The following is an 11,515-nucleotide window of genomic DNA, read 5'->3' as shown; positions in this document are numbered from 1 at the left end:
CTTTCGGTGGGGTTACAGGTGAAGGAGAAGTAGGGTGAGCGTTGGTATTTATGCTATTGGTACCGTGGGGGTATGGGGGGTCCCCCCACCCCCCTGTAGGGGTTTGCAGGGGGTAGGTATATACAGGGGTGAGGGGTTGAGACAGTCTTTCACACGAAGTTTTGCGGGGAAGCGTAGACGTATAGCGAAGATAGGAGGAAAAGGAAGAACACATGGTAAGCATGAACGAATCGCTAGAAGAGAGAATGAAAAGGAAAGCAGAGTTTATGTCAAGACATCGCTGTGGTGTTGCGTGCTTAAAGGATGGAGAGAAAGAAGAAGAGCAAGGAGTAAGGATGAATTCACGAATGAGAAAAGCTATTATGGATGCGTATGAAGCAATGGAAACTGGGGGGAGTTTGGAACAGTTGTCGTATGCAAGACGAATTCAAGTGAACAGATGTTTTTATAATGTCAAGGCATTTCTGAACACTGGACATGAAAAGGGCTATATACATTTATTGGACGATGATGATTATATGCTTTTGCTAAGTTATCAACTACGCTATGTAAAGTTTTGTTGAGTTATTAAAATTGTCTTTCTTTGTAGAATGTGACTGATCAATTGTGTCTGTGTTTATCGCGTGATACGTTACCGAGTCGTGACTTGTTGGCATTGGCGGAGAAGCGTGTGAAGGAATACGAGGAGGAAGTTAAATTGCTACATGTACTTTTGAATCACTTCGAACAACGACGAAAGCAAACGGGGGTTTTCGTTTTGAAGTCCCAAAAGTCGGGGACTAAGATATGCCTCCAGGAACGCGGAGTAGAACGCTGATTAAGAACGTGGAACGATCGGTGCATAGAAGTAGTGACGAGTTTCGGACGACGAGTGTCGAATATCGTCTGGTTACGAAGTCCGATACGGAGCTGGCACAAGAGGCGGATGCTGATGGAGATCGCGATGATGCATGGGGCGTGCGTTGGATTCAACGCGTGTTCGAAGAAGTCATAGCTTACATTCAATCGACCGAGGGGGTGGAACCCCGAGATCAAATAGGGATGAACATCGATGGAGGAGACTTGGATTATCCTGTAGTTATTCCTGTTCGTCGGTATCACTCTCCCGAATTCCAAAGTCGGATGTTGGTAAGTGCCATTGAGGGGATTCAACAGTCGAAGAAGGCATGGACGTTGGGGTGTTCATTGAATGTCATGGTGACGTTGGTGAAGGATGTGAGCGCACGAGGTCGTACCCCAACGACCACCATTATGACACCTGATCGATTAAAGGATGCTATTGAGAGGAGAGCTGTGCTATCGATGGTGGAAGAAGGTGAACCCCCTGACCCTGTGAGAGACACGCTAAGGATAGTGTGGAGTTATGAGAGGAGAGGAGCATTTGAAACCGTAGAGCAAATGCAGGCTGAGTTCGGGGAAGTTCCCACGTGCTGGCAAGATGTGCTGAAAGGCTGGTGTATCATGCATCCGGATAAGGACGTGATGGTGCTTTCTCAAAGGGCTCCCGGCATGTTTCACGAAGTGATTTGGAAGAGCACGTATGAAAGGGAGGGAGTGTGTAAAGTGTTGTGGTACGATGAAGCACGATGTGAGATGTTGGACATTATTGATCCTGATAATTTGTACGGGGATTGGCGAACACGGCGTCAAAGGATGTGTCTAAAATGCGGACGAACGTATAGAGGAACGGAGGACCGTCACGTGTGTGCTGAGGTGATTAGGAACGAGAAAGGGAAGCCCATCCCTCACTTTTTATGTTCAGAAAGCCAGAAGAAACGAAAAAGGAGTGTGGTGGAAAGCGATGACGAGGAAAATTGCTTGGGGGAATCGTTGTTAACGGCCCTAAAGGAAATGGGGTTAGAACTGTCACAGGACAAGTGCCTGATGGATTGGTATGAAGAAATGGGAATGCAACAATTGTGGAATGAAGCAAGCGGCATTCCTGACGTGAAGGTTTGGAGTGAGGCTATTAACGAGGGGTATGGTGACGAGGAGCATGACTTCGAACTATGCGTGTACGACGAGCGCAATCGTCGCATGATAGCAAGTTTTGGCAAGAGTGACGTGGGGGAAAAGAGCACGAAACACATTTACTTGAATTTGATGGATGATCACTTTTCGTGGATTCGTTCTATGCCTGCGTGGTTAGGGACGACGTATTTCTGCAATAAGTGCAAAGGAGGGTATCGAGATGTGAAGAAGCACAAGTGTAGCAGGCCATGCGTAAAGTGTGGTGAAGACAACAATGATCATTACGTGGCAGGAGCGTGGAGGGAAGTGAAGTGTAACACGTGCAATCGAACGTTTTGGAATGACTTGTGTGAACGTTCACACCGCCTACGACGCATGGTGGATGGTATGACGTTTTCAACGTGTGAGCGAAAGTACAGGTGCTGTATTTGTGATGTAACGGTAGATCGCTTGCGGGTGACATGGGAACGTGACAAGAAAGCGATGCGACGTAAGAGGATAACGCGGATGGTGGATGATCACGAGTGCTTTCGATACGATTGTGGCGTGTGTAAGGCTAAGGGTGTGGTACGTGGAGAACATCAATGCTACATTCGAGGGGTGGACGAGGTGAAGGAACCCAACAGAAAGAAGGATCGCGCCATGCATTTGGCGTTTTTTGATTTCGAGACGCAGTGTTTGGAAGATCATCATATCGTAAACAAGGTGGTGGTGTTGATGGTGTGCCACGTGTGCGTTGATCATGTGTCTGATTACGTAACGAGGGGGTGTGTTGGGCTGTGTGGAAGACAAAGACTGTGGACTTTCGAAAACGTGGAAGAGTTCATGACGTGGCTGCTAGGAGACCGATTGGGAGTTCATCGAAAGTACACGTTTTTGACACACAATCTAAAAGGGTATGATGCGTATCCCATTTTGGAGTGGTGTGTGAAGAAGTGCATAGTACCAGAGTGTTTGTACCGTGGAGCTAAGGTGATGTCGATGGTGATAGAAGGTATCAGCTTTAAGGATTCGGTGTGCTTTATCCCTATGCGTCTTAGCGCCTTCCCCGTCACGTTTGGTACGAAGAGCGGAAGCAAGGGATATTTTCCACATTTCTTTAATACCAAAGCCAACGTGGGTTATGTGGGGGAGTATCCGCAGTTGGAGTATTATGGCATTGACGACATGCACGAAGACGAGCAACAGGCGTTGCGAACGTGGTGGGGGCAGCAACAAGGCAAGGTGTTTAACTTGGCGGAAGAATTGCAAAAGTACTGCATCCAGGATGTGATTGTGATGGCTGATGGGTGCTTGGCGTTTCGTCGATTGTACGTGGAATTGTTTGGTGTGTGTCCTTTCTCTGAGTGTTTGACCATTGCATCGACATGTCTAAGGGTGTTTAAATCGAATTTCTTGGAACCCGAGACGATGGGGGTGGTGCCACCTTTGGGTTATAGATCTAAGGACGTATGCTCTGTTCAAGCTAAGGAATGGTTGTACTCGCTAAGTATCGAAGGATTGGAATGGGCTGGAAGTGCGCGTGGTGAAGCTACGATTTTGGGGGCGAAGGTGGACGGTTATGATGAAAACCGACGCGTGGTGTATCAGTTTCAAGGATGCTACTGGCACGGGTGTCCTACGTGCTTTCCAGCGAGGGGTGCACCCCATGCTCACCTGGGGATAAGCATGTCAGACGTGTATGAAAAGACACTGCGACGCACGCGAGAGTTGCGTGGAGCAGGGTATAAGGTGGTGCAGATGTGGGGTCACGTGTGGGACGTGTTGAGAGAGCAACATCAGGACCCCCCCCAAGTGGATTAAGGATCTGGACCCCATACGTCCGAGGGAGGCCATGTTTGGGGGACGGACCAACGCTATAACGCTGGCTGCACGTGCAAAGAAGGGATGCCAAGATGGAAGAGAAAGAGAAGGGGATGACGAAGTTCGGGAAGAGGAGGAAGATGCGGATTTGGCGCTAACGCTAGTGACGGATCCGGTGGATAAGATACGATACGTTGACGTGTGCTCGCTGTACCCTTATGTGATGTACGACAATTTTTACCCTGTGGGTCACCCTGTGGTGTTGTATGGAGATGACATCCCTCCCTTGGCCGAGTGCAGACATCAGGTGTTGTATCGTTGGTATGGATTGATTCGATGTGAAGTAGATCCCCCCAAGACTTTGTACTTTCCTGTGCTGCCGGCAATTATCAATCACAAGCTAATGTTTGCGCTTTGCTCGACGTGTGCACAACAGGAAAATGAGGAACCCTGTGAGCACTCGTTGGAGAAGCGGAGGCTGTATGGAACGTGGACCACGGCGGAGATGGAACGAGCTTTGGAGGAGGGGTACAAGCTGCATGCTGTTTACGAGGTGTGGGATTATCAGCGCGTAAGTGGTCAAATGTTTAAAACGTACATTCGCGAGAATCTGAAGCTAAAGTTGCAAGCGTCGGGATGGCCGCGACACTGCACTACGAGCGAGACCAAGGCGGCTTTTCTAAGGAAAGTGAAACAGGAACAGAAGATCGACTTGGAAGAAGACAAGATGGTGTTCAATCCGGGGCTGAGGAGCATAGCCAAGTTGAATCTAAACTCGTTGTGGGGAAAGTTCGCACAAAATCCCTTTCGCACCCAGGTGGAGTACGTTAAAGACCCCTCGCGTTATTTTCAATTGTTGAATGACGACACGACCGAGGTAAATACAGTGGCGTTGCTGTCCGATGACATGGTGCAAGTGAGTTACACAACCCACCGAGAAAGTACCCCTGTGCACAAAGATGGTAATGTGGTGGTGGGGGCGTTTGTGACTGCGTATGCTCGACTGAAGCTGTATGACTCGCTAAGCAAGTTGGGAAAGCGTGTGTTGTACCACGATACCGATTCCATCATTTACACTACCACGGGAGACGAGGAGGAAATCGAGTTGGGGTGTAATTTGGGGGAGTGGGAAGACGAGTGCAAAGACCCTAACCAAGACTGGTTAGTAGACTTTGTATCTTTGGGTCCCAAGACGTATGCGTACGAAACCAAGAAAGGCAAGCGTGTGGTGAAGTGCAAGGGCATTAGTTTGGATTACCGCACGAGCAAGAAAGTTCACATGGAAAGCATGAAGCGGTTGCTGGTCGACAAGCATGCTAAACTGACGGTGTCCTATGCCAAGCGCATCATACGAGATGGTTTTGCTAAGCAATTGAAAACGGTAAGCATGGATAAGGATGTGCGTTTTGTGTATACCAAGCGGGTCTTGCAGGAGGATGGCATTTCCACGTTGCCGTATGGATATCGAAAGAGTATATAAAGAATCAAAAAAAGTCTGTAGATTAGAAGAAGAAAACATTTTTATAACATGGGAGGCTTCTGGACGCTATTGACAGTGTGCTTTAAAGGTCCAGATGGTAAGGAGGGGGGTTTTAGCCGCAACCGTGTAAATGTGGGGCACCAAGCGCAAACGCGATGTTGTCTCTCAGCCTGCTGTGGAGGATCTTTGGTACTTGCCCCCGTTCAACGATCAATCAGGAGGTGGTCGGAAAAAAAGAAAGCGCAAAGGGAAGCCAAGAACCGAAGTTTTAGCACGTAAGTGGAAACAAGAATATTACGAAGCGGGGAAGGACCATCCTCAGGCGCATGCTGGAACCCAGGCATTTGTTAATAATCAGGAAAAAGAAACGAAGACTAAACGTGAAAAACAAGCATGGTTGGAAACACAAACTACACATCAGATGCACGTACCCGCCCGACGTCATTACCCCCGGCGTCCTTTTGTGGTTCATTCCATGGATGAGCAATGGCAGGTGGATTTGTCTGACATGCAATGGCACAAAAAAGAAAACGATGGAAACGCGTGGATTTTGTTTGCCATCGATGTTTTATCTCGTTACGTGTGGGTAACCCCCTTGAAGCGTAAGACGGGGGAGGAGACGGCAGAGGGGTTACGACGTATTTTTAACAAAGTGGTGGAGGATCCTGACAAGGTGCATACTTTACCCTTGACCATGTATGTGGATCAAGGAACAGAATTTTATAATAAGGACGTGAAGGACTTGTTGGCTCACCTGCCTATTCCGGCAACGTTACGCTCGGGTAAGTCTATTACCAAAGCAGCCATCGTAGAGCGGGTGCAGCAAACGATCAAGAAGCGGTTGTGGAAGCGGTTTTATGAAAAGCGTTCGTACCGATGGGTGGATGAAATTGACTCCTTGGTGGAAGCGTACAATCATGCTTATCACTCTAGCATTGGTCGATCCCCAGCCTCCGTAACGAAACAAGTGGAACGGGAGGTGTGGGATAAGCTGTACAAGGAATGGTCGGACGAGCGTCAGGTGGCTAAGGCAGGTCCTTCCGAAAAACACTTTGCGTTTAACATTGGGGACGTGGTGCGTCTAAGCAAGCAAGCCACGCTGTTCAAGAAAGGGTACCTTCCTCAGTGGACAGAAGAGTGGTTCAAAGTGCGAGCTCGGGATGCAGGACCACCCCCATATTACAGGTTGGAGGATTTTGATGGAGAAGATGTGTTGGAGGGAACCTTTTACGAAAAGGAAATGCAAAAGATAAGTGACGAAGAACAGAGTAATGCCAAATTCCCCATAGAGAAAATTGAAAAGCGTCGCGTGAATCCGGATACCCAGAAGAAACAAATATTCGTGAAATATCAGGGGTGGCCAGACAAGTACTCGACGTGGATCAACGAGGACCAGGTGGAAGACTTATCGTAATGGAACGCAACCCCTTCGTGTTTTGGTGTAGCAGCAAACCCGATGCAGCTTACGCACGCACCACGAACAATAAGCCAGAGCTATTCACGGTGCAATTGCCCACCCCATGGGTGATGACAGGAGCGTGGTCAGTACGGGTCTTAACAGCCATCACCCCTCAAGTGGACCGTACGCAAACACCCGGAGACTTGTTGTTGTATACGGACATGATGAAGTATGAAATAGTGGGGCATGACTTTTTTCCGTTACTGGAGCGCATTACCTCTCCCAGCAATCAAAGCATTCGACATTACGAGCCTGTGAACCCATTTGTGCGTCGAATGGATCGAAATCATTACGATGATCTTAACTTTATTATAGCTGACGACAAAGGCAAGTCGCCAGTGTGGATAGCGTCGTCGGATCACAACACTTTGTTGTGCTTGCAGTTTACGCCTGAAGAAGATAACTTTGATGCTAGCAGCATGGAGCAAACGTTTTTGTCCAACCAGTCGCTAAATTATTTTGGAGGCAATCAACCTAGTAATTTTACAGCCTACTTGCCCAGTCTGCAACGATGGGAAGGGTCGTGGACCGCGGGGATATCTAAGATTACACTCCCACCGGCCCCAAAGCGCCTGCAGTTGGACACTTGGGAAGTGGAGCTAGACATTAGCATTCCCCTACATTCTACAGCCAAGCGCTCCTTTACTATGAAGCGAACAAAGTCTGTGGAGGAGTTATGCAAGCAATTTAATGAGGGTGCTCGACAAGTCATAGATTCTTGGTTTACAGACCAAACCACAAGAACCCAATACGGTAATGGTGGTGTAGGGGGAACAACGGATGATGAACGACGCGTGCGTCATTGGAATGGGAATGGAACTATTCAACTCGTGGACGAGCGATTCGAAGACAAGCCGATGTCCCTTGCAGTGTTCAAGAAACAAATGTACGACTGGGGTTTTCAAGTAAAGTGGAATGATTTTCAGGTTGGGGATGTTTTCGATGGTGAAGGCACAACTTTCGTTTGGTTTACGTCTGTTAGCAAAGACAAATCATTAAGTCGTAAGAACCTGAGCACTGGCAAGTATGCCATACCTCAAGGTGTGATCAAGCGTATGGGGGACTACACGTGTAACTACTACATACTATGGCCTTGTGTTTATGCTTCACCAGTATCTTTGCTCAGCAGTAGCAATAATTCAGACCCCAACCACTTTATTTATTTTTTGACCTGCGAGTTTAACGATACCCACGACCTAAAACTGGGGTACACACTGCAAGAAGCAAGCACGGCCAACTACTCCGTAACCCTAACCGTTCCCGAAGGGTTTTTGGATGTCATGGGAATGGACAAACAACCGTGGACCTTGACCACCAAGGCAGACTCCTCACGTTTTGCAAGCATAACCGCAAACAATACCAGCAACACAGCGGGTGACACTACAGCGTTACATTATCTTACTATAACATCTACACCTGACGTGGTGCTGAACAAGTGGGGACATGTGGTCATTAATCAAACCACGACTAACCCCCTTTCTGAAAATGCCTACATCACCTGCAGTTTGATAGCCCCCCAGCACGTGGGAGATCGGGACGTACCTTTAATGGAGGTGATTCCATTGCCAGCCGTTGCACAGGGTGAAGTCAACGAAACCAAGGAATACGTGTATGAGCCCAAACACATTAAATACCACCCTCTGTCCCTGTTAAACTATCAGACCATTCAGTTCGTGGTAGAGAACGAACGTGGTGAAGAAATTCCCCTTGTAAAAGACGCAGGAGCAACCACAGTCACCTTGAAGTTTCAAAAATCATGAGTAACATTCCCATTTACGTTCCCAGTCAAAGCGGTGGTGGCGGTAGCATTCCTATTTACTCACCCAAGCAAGGGGGTGGTGGTTTTAGAAAAATGGGAGGAGCTATGTTGCATTTTATAACCCCCAAGTTACAAAAGTTAAAAGACGAAGCGGTGGATTACGGAGCCACAGCATTGTCTAACGTGGCCACGGACGCATTGGATGGTAAAGACATTAAGCAAGCTTTGTCTGACGAAGGGACCAAGGCAAAAATAGCTTTAAAGCGTAAAGCTGAAAGTGAAGCAAGCAAGGCAGCATCTTCTGCAAAGACTTTCAAGTCGGGGGCCAAAGCCAAGAGCAAAAACACATTGGATTTGCTATTTGATTAACATGACACGTTTGGAAGATTGTACCTGCAAAGGATTATTTACCCCCTGTACGGCTCTGGATTCACGATGCTTAGCGGCCAAAGAGTACATGGAAAAAGCTGCGGAATGGATATGCATTATGGGGTTCGATCGTTGGCATGCTCAAGTTCATAGCGCTTATGAAGCAAACAAGAAGGATCGCGGGGTAGAACGTACCTACATGACCCTCCATGGCCGCATGCGACGATGTCACTTCGACGGAAATACGAACCTGTATGGCTACATCATGGAAGGAGATGAACAATGCTTTAAATGTTCAGGGGACTTTGAAAAAGCTTATAGGGTGTGGGTAGATATTAATTATAGATGGTTCTTATAGTCAATAAAAAACTATGTAAACGTTTGAAATGTCTTCCTCCCCTTTTTATTTTTGACACCACATACGACACTTTACAAGGAAAAAAAAGCCATGTGGTAACAATTTGTCGCAGATATCCTTGTTTATCACGGAGGTCTACTTCAAATTGATACCACGTGTGCTTCCTAAGCAAGGATATACTGAGGAAAAGGTTCCTTGGATTCTTTCAAGTCTTCCGGGAACGGGTCTACTGACATACGAAGATAATCGGGTGTCTTTTGATGAAAGTCTATGATCAACGGACGGTAAGGACGTTTTTGAGCGTAGTTTAAGGCTGCGCGAAACCATTCTCCTTTTCCTGGAAACGCCTGGGATGCCAAGCGGTGTAGCTGTGCACGATCTCGTGGGTTGGGGAACAAGATGATCAAATGGGAATTCAGCGATGCCGTACGCATTTGGGGAGGGAACAGGTTTTGAACTAGAACAGCTAAGCTAACATCCATGTGGTGCGTTCCTTTGGTAAACCACTTGGCTACTTGCTTGTGCTTGCTTTCTATCTCCCCCATGAGGTCATCTACGATAAGCAATCCAGGGGTTTCTTCAAATAGCGAGTAGGGGTCGTCGGGTAATCCTTGCACCCATGTTACTTTCTTCTTAAATTCTTTCTTCATGTCCTCGTACTCGTCTTGCCAGATGCCATACAAAAATACCACCTTCTTAATGGCTGGGAAAAATTTCCAATGACAATGTCGAATTAGCTTACGCACGAACACCGTTTTTCCCGACTTGGAAGGACCTGCAACCCAAATGTTGGAAGGATGCTCCCAATGGGGTCGCACTTCTTGCACCTGCGCTTGGTTCATGATTGACGCAGCAACTGAATGTAATCCTCCACACTTTGCAATTTATTTCCAGCACCGCTCTGATGCGATACTTTTTTGCGTCTGGCTTTACCCGCTGACTTGCGAGACTTGCGCTTGCGTTTGCGAATGAGTATTCCATCCTTCATGGTGGCAGGACCTTCATCATTGTCGTCGCCGTTAGGGGGGTACGTCACACTATTGTGTTCCCTTTGAACTACGGGTCTCTTTCCTCGTCGGACCGTGGTGACGGTGGTTGTGTTGGCAATGGTTTGGTGATCCCCAGGACCCATTCGCGTCCGCATAGCACGCGCCGTCGTATCTTGGTCAGCATTTGTGTGGCGAGGAGGTCCAAAATTACCACTATCATCGCCACCTGCATCGCCACTATGGGAACCACTTCCGCTACCATTTCCATTACCACTCCCGTCACCACCTGAAGGCGTCGAAGATGGTGATAAGTCATCGTAACGTGGTGATTTTCCTTTTTTAGAAGTACTAGGTTGCCCTTGTTGTTGTAAGAGGTCAAGGCGTTCTTTTACTTTTTCAATAGCCACGGCAATGCGTGTGCGTGAGGCTTCCAAGTAATACTGTCGGTCGATAGATTGAAGTTCGCCCAAGTACTGAATAAGCTGAGGTTCCGTTAAGTCATTTATCTTCCTGTAGGGTTTCCAAACCATGCGCCTTTGCACTTCGCGTATAACTTCATTGATGTCACTTACCAATGGTGCATCACCTCGGTTTTTGTTTCGCAGACTGGCCAACACGTCTAAGTACTCTTTTAGTTCTCGTTGCGACATTTGACCTAAGGTTGTACCTGACAAGAATTGAAGTTCCACACCTAAGCTAGGACTCCACCGTTCGATGTCCTGTATGGTCGTACCTGTGGCCTGTGCGGATGACAGAGGTGGTGATGGTTGTGGTGGTGCAGGTGGCGTAGCTGTAGCGGGTGGTGATGGCGTTTTCAACTCCAGGTTAGACTCTTGTAGTGCTTGTGTGATAGTATCGGGTAAGGCAAAGGGTATGCCCAACAGTCGTAACATTTCATCGTCATCCCCGTTGCTAATATGAATGGGGGTACTTTCCGCTAACGGCGATAGCCCTCCTGCAAAGGGGGGTGTATCCATTTCTCTCAACGTCCGGCTAATGGCTCGATCTGCGATGGATTGAATGGGGGTAGACTCGCGAATGCCAGGGGCTTGAAACAAAGGACTACGTTCCTCATGCCCCAGCAAACGGTATAAATCACGCTCCCTGTCTCGGTCCGTCATAAAGGCATTATGTTGACAATTGCAGAGCAGCGTAAATTTATACGCAACCTTGCTAAGTGTCACCCCAGCCAGGTGGTTCCTTTATTAAAAGGAGGAAAGACTCACCACTGGGAGGCGCTGCAGCAAACTATAGGCAAATTCGCGAATGGAGACATTAGTTCGGAAGGTGTTCGATTACCCACCGCCACCAAACGGTGGTTCAAGGG

General features: G+C 47.8%; 1 protein-coding gene across 1 annotated transcript; it reads left to right on the top strand.

Moving 5' to 3' along the window:
• The first annotated feature begins 3,805 nt into the window (after positions 1 to 3,805).
• LOC148908328 (uncharacterized) lies at positions 3,806 to 5,254 on the top strand. Its single transcript, XM_089035828.1, has one exon. It carries the CDS (start codon positions 3,806 to 3,808, stop codon positions 5,252 to 5,254), a length of 1,449 nt encoding a protein of 482 aa, XP_088891954.1.
• The last annotated feature ends 6,261 nt before the right edge of the window (positions 5,255 to 11,515 follow it).

The sequence above is a fragment of the Actinia tenebrosa genome, unplaced genomic scaffold, assembly GCF_029948245.1.
Source record: "Actinia tenebrosa isolate PJP-AT-01 unplaced genomic scaffold, QUT_ActTen_1.0 PGA_scaffold3__52_contigs__length_22856419, whole genome shotgun sequence".
In the NCBI taxonomy this organism is placed as follows: Eukaryota; Metazoa; Cnidaria; class Anthozoa; order Actiniaria; family Actiniidae; genus Actinia; species Actinia tenebrosa.
The sequence above is the reverse complement of the archived record's forward strand: the minus strand, read 5'-3'. Positions and strand labels throughout refer to the sequence as shown.

Coding starts and splice junctions, on each gene's coding strand:
- LOC148908328 (XM_089035828.1), top strand. CDS start 3,806: ATGTTTGGGGGACGGACCAACGCTATAACGCTGGCTGCACGTGCAAAG.